Source organism: Mixophyes fleayi, chromosome 5, assembly GCF_038048845.1.
Source record: "Mixophyes fleayi isolate aMixFle1 chromosome 5, aMixFle1.hap1, whole genome shotgun sequence".
Classification (NCBI taxonomy): Eukaryota; Metazoa; Chordata; class Amphibia; order Anura; family Limnodynastidae; genus Mixophyes; species Mixophyes fleayi.
In genome coordinates this window covers 266,945,269-266,967,269 of record NC_134406.1, presented here as the reverse complement: position 1 = coordinate 266,967,269, position 22,001 = coordinate 266,945,269, and the positions used below count along the sequence as shown (strand labels likewise).

The 22,001-nt window shown below is 37.5% G+C and overlaps 1 protein-coding gene across 4 annotated transcripts in view; it reads left to right on the top strand.

Annotated features, from left to right (window-relative positions):
- Positions 1 to 22,001, top strand: part of DGKB (diacylglycerol kinase beta) — a 411,208-nt gene that overhangs the window by 172,211 nt on the left and 216,996 nt on the right. For all 4 annotated transcript variants that reach the window (XM_075214066.1, XM_075214064.1, XM_075214063.1 and 1 more), the window contains 5 exons: positions 4,847 to 4,920; positions 6,466 to 6,540; positions 9,147 to 9,232; positions 10,625 to 10,714; positions 12,663 to 12,823. In XM_075214066.1, the coding sequence (XP_075070167.1) occupies positions 4,847 to 4,920; positions 6,466 to 6,540; positions 9,147 to 9,232; positions 10,625 to 10,714; positions 12,663 to 12,823 (486 nt within the window). The remainder of the gene's footprint in view (positions 1 to 4,846; positions 4,921 to 6,465; positions 6,541 to 9,146; positions 9,233 to 10,624; positions 10,715 to 12,662; positions 12,824 to 22,001) is intronic.

The window sequence follows — 22,001 nt, the reverse complement described above, 5'->3', positions numbered from 1 at the left end:
AAAAGCAACAGAATAAGCCCATTAAATATAATTGTAATATTCAGTAACACATTAGAAAAGTGCACACTAAATTAGGAATATATTGTGATGATTGTTTGAATTTAAATTAAGAAAACCCTTTGCCGTATATGGGTTAACTCATTTCACATGTGTAAAACGAAAATGTGAAACATCTTCTTCACGGTTTAAATACTGTATCTTAGGCTGCGATAATCTGAATTTATTCTTTTCTATTATTATTAATCATACTTAAGCACATTCATCTTATTTCATTCTAGCTAACCAGAATAATGATCCTGATTATTACTTCTAATTAGAGGAAGTAATAGATCATGTATAACCTTAGGATGAGTCTCATTAATTAACCTGAGTCCGTAGGGACGTTGGCCACAAGTAGATAAAGTACTTTATCTTTGTCATGTTAAGTTTAGTTAATCCTTTTCTACAATAGATGGTCTTATGGTTATTGAAATTGAAATAAATAACAAAAATTTATCAAATATGATAAACAAGGCACATCAATCCCCTCGTAATAAGCATTTACAATGACAGAGGGTGAGCCGTGAAACTTAATCAATTTTAATTAGTTTCAGAATGGTATTAAGCAGCAAAAACATTTTTTTGTGAATGTATTAGTTATAGGTTTGACAACTGCAATTATTATTATTATAGATAATACTTTGTTTTTCAAGGGGCTGAAATATTATCTTGTGGAATATTTTCTATCAAAGTTTTTTCATTTATGTACTTAGTTCTATTGTAACATGTACATAGTTTTAACTAATTACAGTAAACCAATGAATTAATTCCAATTCCATAAACGTGATAATATTTGACTCTCGCCTCATCTTTGTACCAACATTTTTTGTTTTTCTCTTTATTGCAAAAGTATTTTTATTGCAATGTATTTTTTGACTTTGTTACTGCTACAAAAGTATATATTTGCATACAAATATAATTTCCTGATACAGGTACTGCAAGTTCATTTTACCTATCACATCCTTTACCTAACAAGTGATAAATTAAGTTCCCACTTAAAGACATAAAAGATATTTTGTCGACAGGTAACAATTTTCTTGCAATAAAAAAAACAAACAAAGCACAACACAACAACAAAAAAAGAAATCAAACCATCAACAATTATTTAAAAATTATTATTATTATTTTTTTTAAAATAAACTTAAAATATTAGCACAAAATAATTTAAGCAGTAGGTCCGTTCGCTTTATATTTGCAAAATCAACATCTGGTTCATCAAATAAATTATTTCCTTTCTCCTGTGCAATAAAAATTACACACACCTCCCTCATGTTGTACAAGAAGTTACGTGGATATTAGTGGTCACATCTTCAAATAGTAGCATCAGTAAGATGTCATATTTTTATTAATTGCCTCTTTCAGTAAACTTCTATGTAGCTTTGTCAATTAATTTGAGATATTTGAACTAAACAAAAACTTGTCTAATTGTTTCCATCATCTCTAATCCTCAGATATGAGGCATTATCTCTTACATTACGTTAATTTTGTTATTGAACATTCTGTTATAAACCTTCAAAATCCTTGAGATTCTATGATGTGAATTTCTGGGAAAAGAGTAAAATGACTGCTAATATAACTCAAGCGTAGAGGTAAGTTAACAAACATACAAGAACCAAACCCACTTTTTAAGCTGTGTAATTGCTTTGCAGCAGAGTATGAATAGGAACATTCTGCGAAGGCCTGGACATATTTTTAACTTATTTAATCTAAGTTTCATGCTGCATCCATCTTTTCATAGGAAATAGCCTCCTCTTCAGTGGCAATGCCACTGCAACGTCTCCAACTTCAGGATAGCAAAAGATTTAAAACTCGGATAAATTGAATAATTCCTTTCAGGAAGGAAGTTTCTGTATTAGATCTGGTATCAGAAAAGGAGTCCAGTCACTAGAATGAAAGGAAGAAAGACCAAGGTCAGTGTAGGTAGAAGTAGAACATTGTTAAATGAGTACAACTCGGTACACGGATAATCAAGACGAGTCACAGTCAATAACAAGCCAGTTCTCTGCACAGGTAACTATAGTAGAAAGAGAAAAGTGCTGGAGAAAGTAAGATCTGGTGGCATTTATTAAGGTGGAATGACGAGAGCCACATTTATTTGAAAATCAGGTACGCACCTCGAGAATATTCCCACTAGCATAGATTTTCCGTACCAGTTTCAAAGCAACATCAAACCCCTTCTTTTTGGGGGTTTAAAATATTCATAGTCTGAAGCAATGAAAAGAGGAAAAAAAATTAACATATGGTACATGAGCAGTACACAATAAGATTTTAGTGAGAAAATAGTTATCTAATCAGTACGCATTCCTTCAATCATTGTTATTACTAAAGCTTCTAAAAAAAGAAAAGTGAATGTGTTGCTTATAGCAACCAATCAGATTCTAGCTATCATTTATCTAGTATATTATTGAAAATAATAGCTAGAATATGATTGGTGATATGGGGCAACATCTCCACTTTTCCTTTTTAGTACATCTATCCCCAGGAGTTCAAACTTAATTTAACCATCTTGACTATTAAGCCCTATATTAGGGCAGCACAGTGGCCTAGTGGTTAGCACTTGTGCTTCGCAGCACTGGCGTCATGAGTTCGATTCCATGGCCTTATCTGTGTGGAGTTTGTATGTTCTTCCTGTGTTTGCGTGGGTTTCCTCCGGGTGCTCCGGTTTCCTCCCACACTCCAAAAACATACTGGTAGGTTAATTGGCTGCTATCAAAAATTGACCCTAGTCTCTACCTCTCTGTCTGTATGTATATGTATATGTCTATGTCTATGTGTGTGTGTATGTGTCTATATTATGGAATTTAGACTGTAAGCTCCAATGGGGCAGGGGCTGGTGTGAATGAGTTCTCTGTACAGCGCTGCGGAATTAGTGGCGCTATATAAATAAATGATGATGATGATGATGATATTCTGTTTTGTACACCTAAGATCACATAGCTAATGAAATATAATCCATTAAGCAACAACATAATTTCTTACAGAAACAACTATTGATATCATTAATACAGGAAACGCTTTAACTCTAACCTACTGTCACAAAGGTGAGATCAGTGCAAAGATAAAATCATCATACCCTGTCTAAACCATTACTTTTTGTCACACTACTCCATAGAAATTGAAATAACATCACAACATCAAAGTGACAATAACATTTACAAAAAAATCTTAACAATTAAAATTATTTAATTACTAAAATACCTGGTTTGGATAAGTGATCATACCCTTAGTGTAAACAGTATAAACTTGCCCAGGTACAACCAATGACCTTCCATATCACACAACAGGCTAATTGGTCACCACCTGACATGAACTGTGATGGTTTTGATTGCTTCAGAATAATGCTCACTGTTCCTTGAGGATTCCACTACTTGTAGTACATGATAAGGCAAAGAATTCACCATGATTTTCTATAGGCATTGTAAATGGAATTCTACAGCTCTAGTAGTACTACTCGAAGGTCCACCTGAATGACCCGCAGTCAGCTCTACCTCAAACGGCATGTTTTCCCAAGTCACTAGATTTGTCACTCTCTTTATTATAATGATGGGCAGCACGGTGGCTTAGTGGCTAGCACTTCTGCCTTACAGCTCCGGGGTCATGAGTTCAATTCCCGACTATGAACTTATCTGTGAGGAGTTTGTATGTTCTCCCTGTGTTTGTGTGGGTTTTTCTCCGGGTGCTCCGGTTTCCTCCCACACTACAAAAAACATACTGGTAGGTTAATTGGCTGCTAACAAATTGACCCTAGTGTTCACCATTAGAAAACAAACAAACCTATTTTCCTCCTAAATAGCACCAGCAATAAATAAGTAATATTTACATTTAATAAGTAACCCTGCCTCCCCCATATAACCCAATATTACATTGTCAGTATTCACATTTAATAAATGCGCCTCTTTCTCCCCCCACAAACATCCCCAACATTAATTTATTACCATTTGTGTTGAATAATGAATTCTATCTCTCCCATACTGCCCCAACAATAATTAACTAGTCTTCACATTTATTAAGTAGCTCTCCTTCTCCCCAAACTCAGCTCCACATCCAATAGCCCAAAATGACACCAGCATTAAATAAACCACCCCACCTTAAATGAATATGCATTACCATGACCCCACTATTAAATTAAATAGGCCCTGCCATAAAATAAATTATCTCTACTACTCAATTAATATGTCCTGCCCATTATGATTAACACCCACTATAACCATGAAATATATAGCCCAGACTCTACCAGTATTACAGTAAGAGCCTATCCCTTCATCATCATCAACAACATCATCAACATTTATTCATATAGCGCCAGCAAATTCCGTATCCCTTCCTCATCTTATACTTATTTTCTTCCACCTGCGCTGTGTTGGAGAGGCAGACTCTTCTGTCTGCCTCTCTTGTTTCCTGCACTGGAGATATGATGTCTGCGGAACAGGGGCGGACACATACTGTGGGGAAGGTGAGATCCCGCCACATGCAGTGTTGCTGTTGGTCCAGGGAGAAGGACCAGCCTGTCAGTCAGTCCTGTGCCGCAGAGGAGATTTCTGGGCAACTGGAAACCCCCACTAAGTGCCCGCCGGAGGCACTACACATACACTGAGAATCTATATTTCAATAAACTACGCATACATAATATCAGATTGTATAATTCTAGGTTTATGTGAATAAAATCATTTTCTTTATCTTAAAGAATCAGGAGTTTTATTATTTATTTTCTCGAGAACATAAAAGTAATACCTATTCATGACTTAAGTATAACATTCTTAAATAAAATTGTTCATACATTTCCATCATTTTTCTTATGTCTCTGCAGATTACACCAGTTCCAGGAACTCATCCACTTTTAGTTTTCGTAAATCCAAAGAGTGGTGGGAAACAAGGAGAAAGGTAAGTTTTATGTAATATAAGGCTTATTGGTGTCTTGTACACTTATTTGTTTATCTTCATCTGACTGTATATGAACATCAACATCCAATATTAGAAATTTTTTTTATTTGATTGTACTTAATATAATGTTATCATAATCCTCAACTTCAGTGTTTTGGGAATTATCTTCTTAAGAGCTATAGTGGTCTTTGCTGTCCACAATTATCAATGACAGTTCTTTATGAACAACAGAACATCTAGCAAGCTTCACTGGTTTTAAGAAAAAGCAAGCAAGAAAATATTAAATATAACAGGGCTGCCCAACTGCGTGGCCGCCAAACCTTTTGTGGACTCTGTTGGATGACATCATTTTTGAATAGTATTTAGCCTATGAGTCCACCCTCATCATAGATATACAAGAACAGCACTGACATAGAGCATATTGTGTAGTTAAATTTAAATTACTTGTTAAAATGAGATCTTTTAAATTAGGGGATGTATTGGTTGCAAAATCTATCTATCTACCAATATTGCTTTTCTGCCACATGTAAACTTAACTTATCATAATATCAACACACCATTCTCAGCTAGTAGGAGTTAGTTTTTAATGGGTGATAGGTGTGAAACTCTAGTGTCTCTCAATGGGAGGTGGGTCTATGGACAGGATGCAGTGCACTGCTGTGACATCACCATGAGATTGTAGGAAGTGCCCATGACCAAAATGAAATTTGGGACATCATTTGGGGGAAAATTAGACAGCATTAAAATTCAAACTTACCTTGCCACCTTAACAACTGGAAATTATAGCATTAAAAAGTTAATCTTAAGAGGTCTTCATCCCTAAAGGCTATATTGAACATCTATGGGTAGTCTAAAAAAGGAAAAGTGGAGAATGTACTAGATAAATGATAGTTAGAATCTGATTTCTTGCTTTGGCAACACCTCTGCTTTTAGTCTTTAGAAGAGTTGTTAAATCTACCCTCTACTGTCATTTATAACATGAGTTTGTAAAATTTCAGTACTTCAATGGTAGAAATTCTTCCCTGTGTATTCTTTCTGGGGGGAAAACTTTATTCAGTTTTACTTGAAACTGGAAGACATTAAAATTATGCATTTTATTGTTGAAACAATTCAACACTATACATATAACCAAATATGGTGTATTACATTTTGTACAGTATATTGTTTGCCTTTTTGCACTAAACATGACTTTAACATTTATTCCTAATTTATTGCTCAGATACAGCCTTTGCCTTTCCACAAATTTTATCATATACCTAATTTTACAACACTTTATTTAATATATGAACCGTGAATGTTATCAACAGGGAGTGTTCAGTTTTATTTTACTATAAGATTATGAAAAACATTTTTCACTCTTACAAATTCCATCACATTAATGAATTATTTATCAAGGATGAAAAAAAAAATCTATATTAGCGGAGATTAACAAATATACAAAGAATGAGCGTTATGACTTTATTGCGCTATAAAATGCCAATACGTTTGTTTTTGTCATCTTATAAACTAGTAGTAAGTTTTCTTTCATTATATTTTTATCTGCAGGATACACAGCAAATTTCAGTACCTTTTAAATCCACGACAGGTTTATAGTCTATCTGGAATTGGACCGATGCCGGGGTAAGCGATTCGTCTAGTGAATCATTTTACATTTATTTACATAGTTTGGTTAGAAATGTCTGTAGCTATTTTTTTTTTTGCTAAAATTAATATTTTAAATTTGTAATCTAATTTAACAAACAAAATGTGGAACTAAGTTGTTTTATTTGAAAAAAAAAAAAAAGCTTTTTATTTTAAAGTACTTTGATTGAACAATTTATCAATTCACGTCAAAGTGCATCTGAAACATTTATAAGTGACATAATTGAACATTGAATGGAATATTAGCTACATTTCTGCTTTCTACATTTACTGGGAATATTTTGTGGGTTATAATCATAATGCAATAACCCGTGAAACCAGAAAGTAGCAAGTATTAGTAAGGTGCAAGTTAGGTTAATAAAAACTAATTTTTGATTGGTTGTTTGGCATTGCTAAAAATTGTGTGCAAAGTTTGTGACATATATAATATGTAGATAATGTTATTTAAAGAAGGTTTTCAGCAACCAATGGAGTATGGGTTTGTATGAGTGTGCTCGGTGTGTCTGTAGTTTATAAGTGGTCAAAGAATTGAGTGACTTTAAAAGTGTCATGGTTGTGGATGTCATGGTATCAGGAAAGAAACACACAAATATCCCCCAGCTGTCAACCAGTAAAAACACAAATCAAACTGCCTTCCGTTTCGAAATAAAATGCAAAACTCTGAGTTACACACATGATAAACTACCCGCCACATCCCAGCGCTTCCACTATTAGATGGTCCCAACTCTAAGCTCTGAGAGTCCCTATATTAGACTATGTGTTGGCTGGTTGACAACAGTGTACTGGGGGGAGTTCAGTGTTGGCCACAACCCAAATAACCTCCAGCCATCCTGTTGGTGGACAAAACAGGATCTAAAAAGATCCAATGAACTTGTGCAGAAACTCAGCTGTTAGTAGACGGACTGTAGCCCAAAAATGGCACTGAAAAAGATATATTATGTAACACAGCTCTTCATACCTTGTTGTGGATGGGGAACAGCAGCGTGTGATCCTCTCTTGTCAAAAAAATCAGTAGTGAGCAAAAAGTGCAAAAGAGACCGTTTACTAACATTGCATTTAGATGTAACATTTGCACTAAACCACAGCAACTAGTAAAACACTATTTTGTCTAATTTGTACTTGACAGATAAAACATAATTGCTGATTATTTGCTCTGGTTAAGTGCAAATGTTGCACCTAAATGCAATGTTAGTAAATATGCTCTTAATGCTGGAGAGTTGTATAAACACTGACTGGTTTCTGTTGTTTGGTAAAAACTCTATTGATCCATCGTCCCAGATGTTAATGATACAGGTTGGTTTGGGTAACGTAAATTCCAGAGGTTGAAGTGGAAATTTAGATGTGGAGATATGAAAAATGTAATGCAAATGTAAGTGAATGGAATTTAATAGTTTTACAATGAAGATAGTAGGAGAATTGGCGATACGGAAACATTACTTTATACCCTCCCACTTCCACCACTGGTTTATTCTGATATTCTTCCCCCTACTAAGTTTGGGGGAGAATATTATTATTTTTGTCATAGATTTGAAAGCACCACAGTGCTCCGTACAGTGGGGAAAACAGGACATACATAAAAAAAGGACATACAAGGCAGACAAAATAAATGCAGACATGAAAACAAAGGGTATGGAGGACCCTGCTCATTAGAGAGCTTACATTCTAAGTGGAAGAGGGCACAGCTGATACAAGAGGAGCGAGTGTGGCTCAGAGTGGAGATTGAGACAGTTGTGAGGGTGTATTAGTGTGATTGGGGATAAAGTAAGCTTTAAAAACAAAATGTATTTTAAGAGAACGTCTAAAGATTTAAAGCCTGTGGGAAAGCCTAATTGGGCGTGGTAGGGAATTCCATAAGTAAGGAGCAACACGGAAGGTCTTGCAGACGTGAGTGAGGGGTCGTTAACAGAGATGAGACAAGGCACAGGTCAGAGGTAGATCTAAGAGGGCGGGAGGGAGAGTATTGTGATATGAGATTTGAGATATATGCAGGGGTGTTGTTGAGGACTTTGTAGGTAAGGGTGAGTAATGTGAATTTGATTCTGGAGTACACAGGGAGCCAGTGTAGGGATTTGCAAAGTGGTGCAACAGATGTGGAGCGGTGAAAGAGGAAGATCAGTCTTGCAACAGCATTTAGGATGGATTGAAGTGTGAATATATGGGTGTCAGGAATGCCAGATAGCAGGAGGTTGCAATAGTCAAGACGGGAGATGATGAGAGAATGGATAAGAGTTTTGGTAGCTTGTTGAGTAAGAAAAAGGCATATTTTTAAGGTGGAATCGACAGGACTGGGAGAGAGTCTGGATGTAAGGAATAAAGCGGACGGCGGAGTTAAGTGTGACACCAAGTCAGCGGCCTTGGGAGACTGAGGAAATTGTGGTGTTATTGACAGTGAGGGAGATTTGAGGGGAGTTGGTGACTCTGGCAGGAGGGAACTTAATAAGTTTTGTTTTGGATATGTTGAGCTTTAGGTAGCTTTGGGACATCCAGCGGTAGTTGGAGAGAGAGGCTGAATTGAAAGATGGTTTCTTTTAAAGGACGATGAAAATGTAAACACTTAAACACGATAAATGTTTTTTATTCCCTAGGTTGAACTTCTTTCGTGACGTTCCAGACTTTCGAGTTCTCGCATGCGGCGGTGACGGGACAGTTGGCTGGATTTTGGATTGCATCGGTAAGAAAAAGAGTTGGATTATAGTTTCAGATATACAATATTTCTATATGTGAACTATTTTGAAATGTGATTGTATTTGCTGAAACAACAAAATATTTGAAATTAAGAATGTCAGGTGATTCACATAGAAAATATGTCTAAAGAAATGCTGCAACATAGATTATATACACTATCTCATACCTTACATAGCGAGACAAAGTTCTTATACAGAGAATTAATGAGGCACATTCATTGTCATAATTGTGTGTTGTCGACCATTTATTATAACATGTTTGTGACCCTTCCCCAGTGGAGAGAGTAAAAGCACCACCACCCCCGAGGACAAACTCTTCAATCATTTCAACTTTCCATTTTTGTCCTAACATACTATTTGGTTTAACACCATTTATGCCCTAACTTACTTGGACTTGTGCCTAGGATATGTGTCACCTTAAAATGTTTGAATGTTTTTATTGACACTGCGTCTTTTCCTATAAAAAGTGCACCCTAAAGGCTAAAAAGGGGTCCCATTATAAATATAGACTGAGATGTGGTTTCCACCATGTGCGCAAACACAAGTCCAAGGACTAGATTTACTAAACTACGGGTTTGAAAAAGTGGAGATGTTGCCTATAGCAACCAATCAGATTCTAGCTGTCATTTTGTAGAATGACAGCTAGATGAATAATTAAATAAATAAATGACAGCTAGAATCTGATTGGCTGCTATAGGCAACATCTCCACTTTTATACCCCAAGGCTTTATGGCCCTACCCGAAACAGGAAACACCCCTCAAAATATGCCTTCTCCCCCCCTTGAATCACATTTACATAACCTCATCTCTCAAAAAGCAATATCTAATTTTTGCATGTGGGTTCATAGGATTAACGCACCTGTCCTACACTCAGCAAGAAGGGTGCAGTCCCAGCTCCTCCCATTAGGTGGTGCATTATCTTGCACCCTGGCAGTCAGTGCTATCTAGTTAGGAAATCTATGCAATTCCCTGTATAAGAAGGCACATCAGCACAACAATTACTGCATTGGTGCTGCAGCTGCAGTTTGGCTGCTGCTTAACTGGCCCTCAGTGTAACAGGCCATAAATAGCATGTTTACCTGCCATACTCGTCCCTCTCGTCTCAGCTCTGCTCTTTTCCCACCAGATTATAAGCTCTGTGACAAGAAGGACGCTCCCTATCCTTTGTTTCCACACCTGCGCCGTGGAACCATAACACAAGCCAAAAATAACGTCTACATCATTTCATTAACATAGATTGTTTCTATATGGTAGTTGACATCATTGTATAGAAATGTAGATTAGTTACAATAAAACTTTCTTTCATGTGTCTTATAAAGGCCTATAGTATATGCTACCAATGCAGATAAACAATGAGTGTGTTTCTGCTTCTTCAACAGATAAGGCCAATTTGATAAAGCAGCCGCCTGTGGCTATCCTGCCGTTAGGTACTGGGAATGATCTGGCGCGATGTTTGAGGTGGGGAGGAGGTAAAAGAACTATGTTTTTAGTCATTGATATGAAATGTACCTTGTATGACACACAACTAACTCTATTGCAATTAAAGAGCATTCAATATAAAAATTGCAACATAAACAAAGGCTTCTAATAACAATATGTTCCAAATTGTGTTACTCTTGTTAGTTAGTCTTGTGTAAACTTATGTAAGTTCGCATGGGGCTGCTAATAGAAGTTTTGGGTCTCCAGACGTCCTAATAAATAGGGCCCTGTATCTTCACTACGAAAAACTGAGCAGAGCCAAACATGCTGTATATTATACAAAGCAGGGTCTATAAGAATAGCATTCAAAGCTAAGTCCTGTAGGGTGCAGTCGTACTATCCAAAGCCCATTTCAGTGGCGAGCGTACAAACAACCAATCTGCGGGCCCGATTCAAGGCACGTATCTGTCGTTTTTAGCGTATTGTATGCAAAATCACTCTGTGTATGCCTAAAACTGGGAGATATGGCTGTGAAAACAAAGGATACATACTACAGTCTACAATTTCTGGAAGTGAACAGGGCCAGGAAGGGGAGTTTTGCAATAGTTGATGTACGGTAAGAGCGTCTCAAATTGGAGCGCACACAGCAGCGTCAGATTCCAGCTCTGAGCGTCTCAAAGTTACTTGTTTTGCTGCCGTATCTCTTGCGCAAGCTACAGGGCTAGTCTAAGTCCTGATCAGTAGTGATGACAGTCTCGTATGCATGTTATAACATGAGTTTGTAATCAGAAGCAACTGCAAAAAAATATTTTATGCTCAGTACACATTAACAGCAACAAAAAAGAAAGATTTTTCAATAATTAACTTTTACCATTAATGCTTATATTATTTTATTAATTCAGTACTTTTTTTTTTTGCTGTGTGCTCTTTTTCAACTTTATAGTCCACATAAGTAGTGGACGTATCCTGCTGCGTCAGGTGTGGTAGAACACAGCAGACCTGCCCCCGATTTCAACAGCACATGTTGCATGAGTTCTGTGCCTTGATGATTTTGGGAGTATGCAAGCCTAAATATGTGCGTATTATACTAAACACAGGTTGCACTCAGAATACTTGCCTTGTGAATCAGGTCCCTGGTGTCTAATATAAATGAACAGATGTCTCATTGAAGAGTTGAATAAACTTTGTATGTAGACACACACCCTATTGTTAGGCTTGGTTCCTCGAGAACTGAACACGCCCGAGCTTAGGGGATCCGAGTACCGGGCCGGCTTAGCTCGATACTGTCGCTCCCCCTTACAATGTCATGATGGGAAATGAGACAATGGGCCTGAGTCATTAAGGAGAGCAAAGCATAAAAAAGAAGTAACATTGCACCTGGACAAAACTATGTTGCATTGGAGGGGAGGTAAATTTAAAAATGTGAGAACAGATTTAGAGTTAGGGTAGGGCGTGTCCTAGGTCAACTTTAAATTTCAGTGTACAAATAAGCTATCAAGTATTTGCGCGCTACATGAAAAAACAGCCAGTATTTAACTTATGTGCAAAATAATAAACTTATTTGCACCCCTTGTATTGTAACATGGTTTGTTAATTGCTTTTTATATCATGTGTTTTTCTCTCTGTATGCAAAAATGGCAGCCTGAGTTATAATGGAATTTCCCAGAAGTATGTTCTCTAGGATAGGAGTAACTTACTTGCGTGTATGCTTTAGGGAGTAGTTTAAAACTCTCTTTTTTAGTGTTTTCATGAGACTTTGTTTCACATGCTGAGCAGAAAACTCTATCATGCACTGATGAGCCCAAACTAGGGTGAAACAGTCTCTCTCTAGTATGAAAGTCTTGTCATGTGCTAAATTCCCAGTGGGTAAATCATTAACTCAAATGGTTGCTAGCTATAGGAATGCCATGACATTCCCAGAAGTCTAGGAGGTGTGGCTTATTGTGCATTTAATGCATGATTAATGAATGTATGACTTTGTTTTCTGTTCCTTTGTAGGTTATGAAGGTGAGAACCTGATGAGGTTTCTTAAAGACATAGAAAATGGCTCAGTAGTTCTACTAGACCGATGGAAAATTGAGGTTATCCCAAATGATAAAGATGAGAAAGGAGATCCAGTGCCTTACTCCATCATAAATAATTACTTTTCTATTGGAGTGGTGAGAAATATTAAATTTATTCCTATTGAGTACAATTAAATTTTTTGTGTTTTGATCACTTTGCATTATAAATGCTTGAAAAAGAAACATTGAAGTACTTGTACAGAAACTTGGATTTATCATGCAGGTCAGGTACCTTCTGAAAAAATACTCATCATCTATTTAATTATATAGCGCCACTAATTCCGCAGCGCTGTACAGAGAACTCACTCACATCAGTCCCTGCCCCATTGGAGCTTACAGTCTAAATTCCCTAACATACACACAGACCGAGAGAGTCTAAGGTCAATTTAATAGCAGTCAATTAACCTACCAGTATGTTATTGGAGTTTTGGAGGAAACCCACGCAAACACAGGGAGAACATACAAACTCCACACAGATAAGGCCATGGTCGGGAATGGAACTCATGACCCCAGTGCTGTGAGGCAGAAGTGCTAACCATTAAGCCACCATGCTGCCCAGTAATCCACATGCACAGTGTAAATTGTGAATATTGCAATGATGAGACATTTCCCTTATAAACTGGCTTGGAAGATGCTGGTAGGCAGCTTAAAGGGATACATTGCAGACAGTATGTCATTTTAGACATGAGGTGAGTTGTAGACCAGAGTGTGAAATTAGATGTTAGATGTTTAGAGGTAACCAACAGTAAGGGATCATTGTTGATAGATTAGAATGGCCTTGGTGTATGAAAAGGGATGTTTTTTTGGTTAGATACTATAAGTTTGGAATGTTAATATGTTTTGTTTTAGGGAGTAGTTTGACTTATGAAACTTTGTTCCACTGGCTGAGCAGAAAACCATATTATGCACTGATGAGCTCAAACTAGGGTGAAACAATCTGTATCTAAGAGGAAAGTTTTTGCTATGACTCGTGTCATGTGCTGAATTTTCAGTGAGTAAAGCATTAACTCAAAAAATTGTTTTTTTTTAGATAACTAATTGTTCTCATTTATTACAATTTATAGAACAGACGCAGCTTATAGTGCATATATCTATTTTTGGTAGAAATAAATGAAAAACTACATAGAACATTTTTCAGTTAGGTAGAAAAAGTGTAAATATAACCATAGGTGAATTATACATTCACATATACAAATACATTATGAGCCTGACTCTTGTTCAGACGTAAGTCCCTTTGTGTGCTGCATCTTCAGTGAAACCGCTCTGCGCTTGCTAAGAAATGGACCTTACACCAATGAACACAATTGCTTGCAGTTCATGTCTGATTGCAACTGACACTTCCGACTGCCTATGACTTGAATGGCGGAAAGTACAGTAAGGGTGCGCTGAAGCAGATGCGGCCGATTCAAGTCTTGTGTTTCTCTAAAATACGTTTTTTTAGCTGTTTAATTTGCACCAACTACAAGATAGGTGTTAAGTGCCGACTGATAGTGATGACTGTCACGGCATAGTCTTTGTATTGAAAACTACATGTATGCGTGCCCTTAGATAGCACAGAAAATGTGTATGCAAGGAAGATTAACTATATAAACTCATTGTATGTACAGTACGCATCAAAAGCAGCTTTATTTATTAATTTAATGTAAAAAAAACACATAATCATATTAATGAAAATAATGCCAAGATAATTTTTTTAATGATACCTTTTAGTGAACAGACACTTGTGCGTATACTGCCGTCTGTTTACACAAGGAAGTAAATTTGGGGCAGAGCGTACTTCCGCCCAGATTAAAATGGAAATGTATTGTGAGATCAGCTTCAATTTGAATATCGTCGGAACTGCGCACAAGTTCTGCGCTCTTTTGTCAAACGCAAGTTGCGTGCAGGTTGTGTCGGAACATAAATCAGGCCCTATGTGTTTATCCACATTAATGGATAATTTCTTAAGTGTTATATATAATTTGTAATATACTGCATGTGTTTCTTATTGGGTCTTGTGCATTTTTCAGGAATTTACCTGCAGTCATCTGCACTGATCAAAAGTCTTTTGCTTATATCGATTTGAAATTTCACTTGAACATATATCATTAATACAACAAATTTATTTTAAAATATATTCCAATGCAAGTTTAGATATTAAAAGCATGTTTTATTATTAAAAAAAAATGTACTTTTAATTTTTCTAATTTGGTTTCATTGAATACAAATGTACTCCATATGGAATTAGAGTCTGTCTAGTACACAAGTGGACGGAGACCTTTTACCATCTGAACCAATAGCCAGCTTGTTATGTCATGGCAATTACTGCTGGAGATACTCACTGACCCCCGTGAACTGGTTTTGGTTTTGGTTTTAGATCTGGTTTTGCCAAAACCGCCCTCGAGTGTTTTGGTTTTGGTTTTGTATTTTTCAGAAAAAATCCTAAAATATGCTAAAATCACATAATTTTGCTCCTTTTTTGTTACTACATTATTATTAACCTCAATGACACTAATTTCAAGTCATTTGCAGTCAATTATGACCACCTCACAGGTCACAATATTATTTTCATACACTTTTGGACAAAGACTGCAGGGACCTGGCTGGATGGTAAGCGACAGAGCAATGACACAAACACATGGCAGTTCCTGGCACATCTAGGACACATTGGCACACACCAGTGGCAGAAAAGAAAAATGGTGCAAGATGGAATTGTCCTTGGGACCGTCCTCCCTCCCACCCACCGTTATGTTGGATCTTAAAAAGGAATCCAAAACTTGCGAGATTCGAGATTTGACGATGTAACAATGACATTTTGCCTCGTTTTCAAATCCGAGGGCGCGCGAAAGTACCGAGCTGGCTCGGCTCGGTACTCGGATCTGCTAAGTTTGGGTGTGTTCAGTTCTCGGGGAACCGATCCTGAGCATCTCTAATTACTGCCATCAGTGAGGCATGAGGCACATTGTGCCTCACACCTCAATGGCCCACTCGTTTCTAATGAACCAATAAGCTATATAATCATGAGCATTGTCTCATCTTATGGTGTTGTCGTGATACACTGTAAGCAAAGGTTGACAGACACACAAGCACACTATTGATACAATGTATGCTCTAGTTTTTTATTTTACGTTTAAACTCTTTCAATAGTTTTTTGGTGGACAGCAGATTGCCACTTTTTGGATAACCAGTCAGATTACAGCAGTATAAAATTCCTTGCTCAGTTTAACAATCCAGTTAACGAAGATACGTTTTACCTGTTCCGATAATAAAACATTTTCTGCGTGTCTACGTACGGTTCATATGTTGAAAAAAAGCAGGGTAATACCTCCTATAACACATATTAAAGAGTCTAATGCAAAATAGGACCTCAAGGTCTCATTTGCACTAGAGAATGTTTTTCAAAGGAAATACAAAAGCATATGACCCAATTCTTTAGCTCACATCATTGTCATATTTCATCTTAATAGACATAGGATAAATGCCAATTATATACCAAAAAATATTTTTATCTTCACATTTTTGTATTTTGTCTTCCTATGCAGATTACAACCTGGATTTTAAAGCTTACTTAACATTTTGCTAAAAACTGCTGTAAGGAAATTTTGAAATGGATTTGTCTTTGTTCGTATCTTATTACGAGAAAGTGGGGACATATATCCACCCTAACAGCCAATTGAAAAATAGGCCAGTGGATATATCGTTTCATGCTTAAATGGATGTACATCTCTCTTTAAGTAAAGAAATGTAGATTGGCCAAACAGTTCAATCGTTAATTTGGTTTTTGAATTATTTTATCTCTGGTTCGACCTAAATATTGATCCAATTGGGATATCTGGAGTAAAACTTACAATCCTATTATCTTGTCTACCAAGTGTTGGAAACAAGAGTGTTATTTATTTTACTTACAGTAATGGAACGATCACCTTATAAACTTTGTCCTCCTCTTGTAAGTTGTTACTTTTTACTCTAATGATTTGCAGAGTAGCCTGATATTATAGTGCAAACAGTGGCTTTGCCTTAACTATTTAAAGATATGTTTTTAATTAGCTTGCACATATCATACTTCGAAAATAATAGGTCAGTTTAACCTTTAAGTTCCTGAACATCAGCAGCTTTTAAAGAGAAACTGATGCCAGCTTCTGCAGTGGCTATCTATTTGCATACCACATAGTGCTTTGTGCACGTTGTAATAAGTAGAAAATATAGGGTTCCCCCATTTCTGAATATACACAATGCTTTGTCCCAGCCAGCTACTGCTATACTTTATAGGTCTCCTGTTGTGAGGTATCGAGAAACATCCACTTGCAGATAGTATGACAGACTCTCCCTGCTTTCAGGCTGCTCCGTTAAACATGTCCCACATCCAGTGCATCTTCTGCACAATGTACATATAAACATTTCCTATTTCTCATTGCAGTTCTCTTACAAGCTGTGTTCTCTTTCTTTCAACACAGGGCAGTTCATTTTTCCTCTAGTGATAACGATTAATGACCCCTCATCTGTGGGGGCCTTATCTCTTGGGCTGTAACACAGGCTCGCTGTGCTCTCTGCCTCTCCTGGGGTTCTCACGCTCACTGCAATCGGCGCAGGCTCTGACCCTCTTTCCATCCTGTGCACTCTCAGCCAAGCTTGGCAGATCTGACACTCTCATCAGTGTCCTCTTGCAGCCTTGTCACTCACTATTTGGGCTATAACACTCTCTGTTGTATCCTCTCTGTACCTTTGGGTAACATTAAACACTGCAGCAATCCGCTCCATAGGGTCTCTTTACAGGCTCTTCCCTCTCTGGAAATGGGGACTCCTTATGGCAGATCCTCAATGCTGCCACTATTAATTGACTCCAAACCTCTCTGGCAGTGTCCCCGTACTTTATTGGGGGTCCAGCCTTTTCTCTCAGGGGCTCTTCTGTATTATTAAGAGGACTCCATCTCTTTCTTGTGGCTTTCTGAACTTGGGGACTCCTTCCCCTTTTTATATGCCCCATGTCACTCATAGTCTCTCTATCAGGATGTACTTTGGCCACTTGTGGCAGCAGGTCATGAACCTGCTTCCAAATTTGCTGGGCAGATCCGAGGACTTCTGTTCCGGGTTCCTGGCTGTTCTGATCAGCTTGTACCAGCCTTATGTTGCTAAGTAGCTGTTTCTGGTGTGACATGCAGGAAAATTGATCACATTGGGCCTGATTCATTAGGGAAAGTAAGGCAAAATAAGGAGTAAATGTTCTCCAGGACAAACCATTTAGCAATGCAAGGGGTGAAAGTTAGTTTATTATTTTGCACATAAGTTAAATACTGGCTGTTTTTTCATGTAACACACAAATACTTGATAGCTTCTTTTTTACATTGAAATTTAAAGTTGATCTAGGACATGCCCTACCCCAACTATAAATCTGTCCTCACATATTAAATTGACCCCCCTTCCTATGCAACTTGGTTTTGCCCAGGTGCAAAGTTACTCCTTTTTTATGCTTTGCTCATCTTAATACTCAGGCCCATTATCTTTATTTTTAGTTGCGTATGTTTTTTTTTTGTGTTTAAAAAAACTAGATACTCATCCAAAGTTTTACTTTGAAACATTACACTACCTCGCCGAAGTGTTTTCAAGCCAGGGGTGTTTGCATATATATCCATGCAAGGACCTGCATCTGTGGAGCGTGACTCGTTTCAACGAGCAGTCCTGCAAAGCACATATGAAAAATGTATGAAACGCGTGTTTCCGATGTGCTTTTCATGTATTCGGTAGGGCTTAATTTAGCTGAACTGACCCGGACCGCTTGGTGTATCAATGAGTCCTACAAGTACCCACCTCAGCCTCTCACCTTTCTTCCCCCTGCATAGGAACCTTGTGTTATACAGAGGGACGTGTGTAGTGCGCCCCTATAGGAAACAATGCTCCAACATCCAGCCTGTTTTACCAATGTTCAGCCATATTCAGTATCTGATAGCATTTTGTAATGGACTTAGTTACATAGTAAGATTGAGAAAAAGACCCAGGTTCATTTAGTTTTTGCTTTATTTTTGCATTGCAATAAATAATTCATAATTTTGTAAAGGAGCTACAACAAATATGAATTTTAGGAGAGCAAATTTCAGCTGAGATCCGCATTGAAGCTTGAAGACTGGGAATTCTCCTAGTCAGAATTAAAAAAAAAAAACATGTGGCAAGTACTTCAAGGAAACATAATTTCTAGGAATACAATGCAACAAATATAGTTAAATAATGAAAATAAGTGATCATTAAAAGGGACCGAAGTTTAATTCTGAAAATACAAAGTATGTCAAAATGAAATTAGATTAGTAACGATTAACTAAAAAACCCTGTATTGCTGGATACAGTAATTTCAATCCAAAAGTTTATTTCTAGTAATTACCGTATTTCCCCATGTATAAGAAGCACTTTTTTCCCAAAAAATTTGGCTCTAAAAACTGGGTATGTCTTATACAGTGTTAGTAGCGCTTACCCTGTCAGATGCTTCCTCTGTCCGGTAAAGTCTTCTTTCTTCTGTCCATTTTGATCCTGATGCTGGAAAATCGCTTACCCTCCTCTTCGCGATGACCGGATGAGGTGCATGAACCGCAGTTGGAACACAAACTTCCGGTTTTTGCATTTGGCGTTTTGTCCATTCAGGACTTTGTCAAAGTCCGGATTGGACATCCGGTCATCGCGAAGAGGACGGTAAGCGGCTTTCCAGCATCAGGATCAGAATGGACAGAAGAAAGAAGACTTTACTGGACAGAGGAAGCATCTGACAGCGTAAGGCGGAATTAGCAATAGCGTTATAACTCCATCTCTCCTCTCTGTACCCGCTGCACAATCACTCTGTGAAAAAAATTGAGTATAATGTTATTTGCAGTCACCAATTACTCTGCAAAAGACTATAAACATTATCCTCAATTTTTTCACATGATTATACAGGTGCGTCTTATACAGTGGAGCGTCATACACATGGGGAAATACGGTAAACAGCAAGAGGAATAAACCTGAGAATGTTGGGTCACTAAATGATAAGTTATTGTAGATGACAAAGAGTGAGCTGATATTTTATATATTTTGTATCAACTATATTCACAAAGGATTCTAAAATATTTCTTTAGTGTTTTTGAATGTAGTAAATCATTCTGCCAATACCACTAAGGCTGGGTACAGACTACAGAAAAATTCTTCTAAAGCGATGGCCTTAACAAGTTTACCAATGACTAAAAGAAAAAACAAAGTCCCAATCAGCAGCCGATTCCTGTGTACACACTATACATGTTTTACACGATTTACCTTCGGGTCTGTGTTCTTCCTCTGTCATAACCATCGGCTGAAAAGATGGTGACTCTGAACACTCCATAGAGATCTATGGACACTGTTAGTCCCGAGTGCATAAACACTGCGGTATTGACATTGTTCCATCGTTGAATGACATTTTTATTCCATTTTAGAAATCAAATGAAACGATACAATGAGCTTTGGATCGATAATCGTTCATCGTTGCAGTGTACACACTAATACAATATGAACGCTCATTTGTCATCTGATTGGCTCAAAAACCGGCTGAAAACCCTGTAGTTTGTACCCAACATCTACTGTGATTGGTGGGGGCAGAGCATGTTCTGTGATTATGGAGGGGGGCGCATATATGGTAAAGAGGGAGGAGGCATATATGGGGAGGGTGGGGGGACCCTGCCAGATTAATTAGCCCTGGGCCCCACCATTCCTGTCAGCCCTGATACTGGGCACAATTGTAAGAATTAGCCTCAGTGTTAGGATTTTGTAGCATTCGTGAGTTTGTTAAATGTAGAGTTTTCGGTAACACCACAACATAATTGACTTTAAAACACTTTACTCTGCTCGTTTGACTAATTAGTGACCTGTCCATTAATATTTTCTGCATATCCTCAATAGAAATTTCACTTGTCTCTAGACATTGTTAAAGGCTGTGAGCCCCTAACAGCGTTTCAAAAGACCTCCCTAAATATGCTGTCTCTGTGCAATGCAAATGTGCCCTTTCCAATCACACTGAAATATAAAGTTGTTTCAACTCCTCTCTTGTCTTTGAACTTCAGAGCTAAAAATAATCTTCACTAAAACATAGAAAACAGGATTGAATTAATGTTATTCACAGGTAATAATAAAGTGATATTTTCACAAAATAATGTGTGGCCATATGAGTGTGTGGTCTTACAGCGTTTTAATGTTGCTGATCATATTGCAATGGTGCTATATATGCTATATATATTGACATCTGGAAACAGTTAGAGAACGAGACGAGCATAAGAAATCTGAGATTGATTTCTGAATTTCTTTTGGCGTCGTTGGACATTTTTACTTTTGATACACCAATTATTTTTCCTTTGTGGCCCTTAATTAACATATAAATAACTATATTGTTAGGTACTTTTAAGCACCTTTTGCACGCAAGAAATGACCTAACGCACTATTCTGATTTGTACAAATAATTTATTTTGTTTATCATAATAATCTTAAAAACCAATATCCCTAATCAATACATTTCATTATTAAGTTTGCTACAGTTGGTGTTGTCCCAAATTTATTGAATAAGTCCATACAGGGTTATATTAATCTCTGCCAATTGGTAATAAGATGATTTAGAAGTGATGACATTACTATTTATACTATTATGTTGGTTCTAACCTATCTATTTGTGCGTTGGAAATGTAGCAACTGGCATGTATCAAAAAAAGAAAAGATAATAGTCTGAGCTGACCTAGCTCCTCCCTTTCCTATTTCTACAATATAACTGGCAGGCTGCCAAGGTTGCTGACAGTATTTTTGTAGCAACAATGTTGCTCTTTATTCTAGCAACAATGTTGCAGTTGTTTGTAAACCAGTTAGTTCTAAGTATTGCAGGGAAGCTGATATTTTTAAATCTTGTTCTCAACTATATTGGATTCTTTACGGATAACACTTTTTTGCTAATTATGTTATTATAAATTAGAAGATTTTGTAATATCCGAGCTGTTTCAACAGCTTGTGATCAAGCTACTAGTTCACCTCACCTATAGCAGTTCCCTTCAGGCGCGGGCTGGGAGAGGGAAGCCCGGGGGGCACACAGGCGGCCGCATCACATGACAGGAGATTCGGCCGCGTCACGCGGCCACATCCCCTGTCATGTGATGCGGCCTCCTGTGCGCTGACGCGGCCACATCTCATGTCATCAGATGCGGCCGCCGGGGAAAATGTTGTATATTGCATCCGAGGGGTGGCCGGCCGGCCTACCCCCCGCCCTAATAGAGGTCTGACTGAGCCCCACGGGCCAGCCCGCCCCTGGTTCCCTTCATCATAGAGT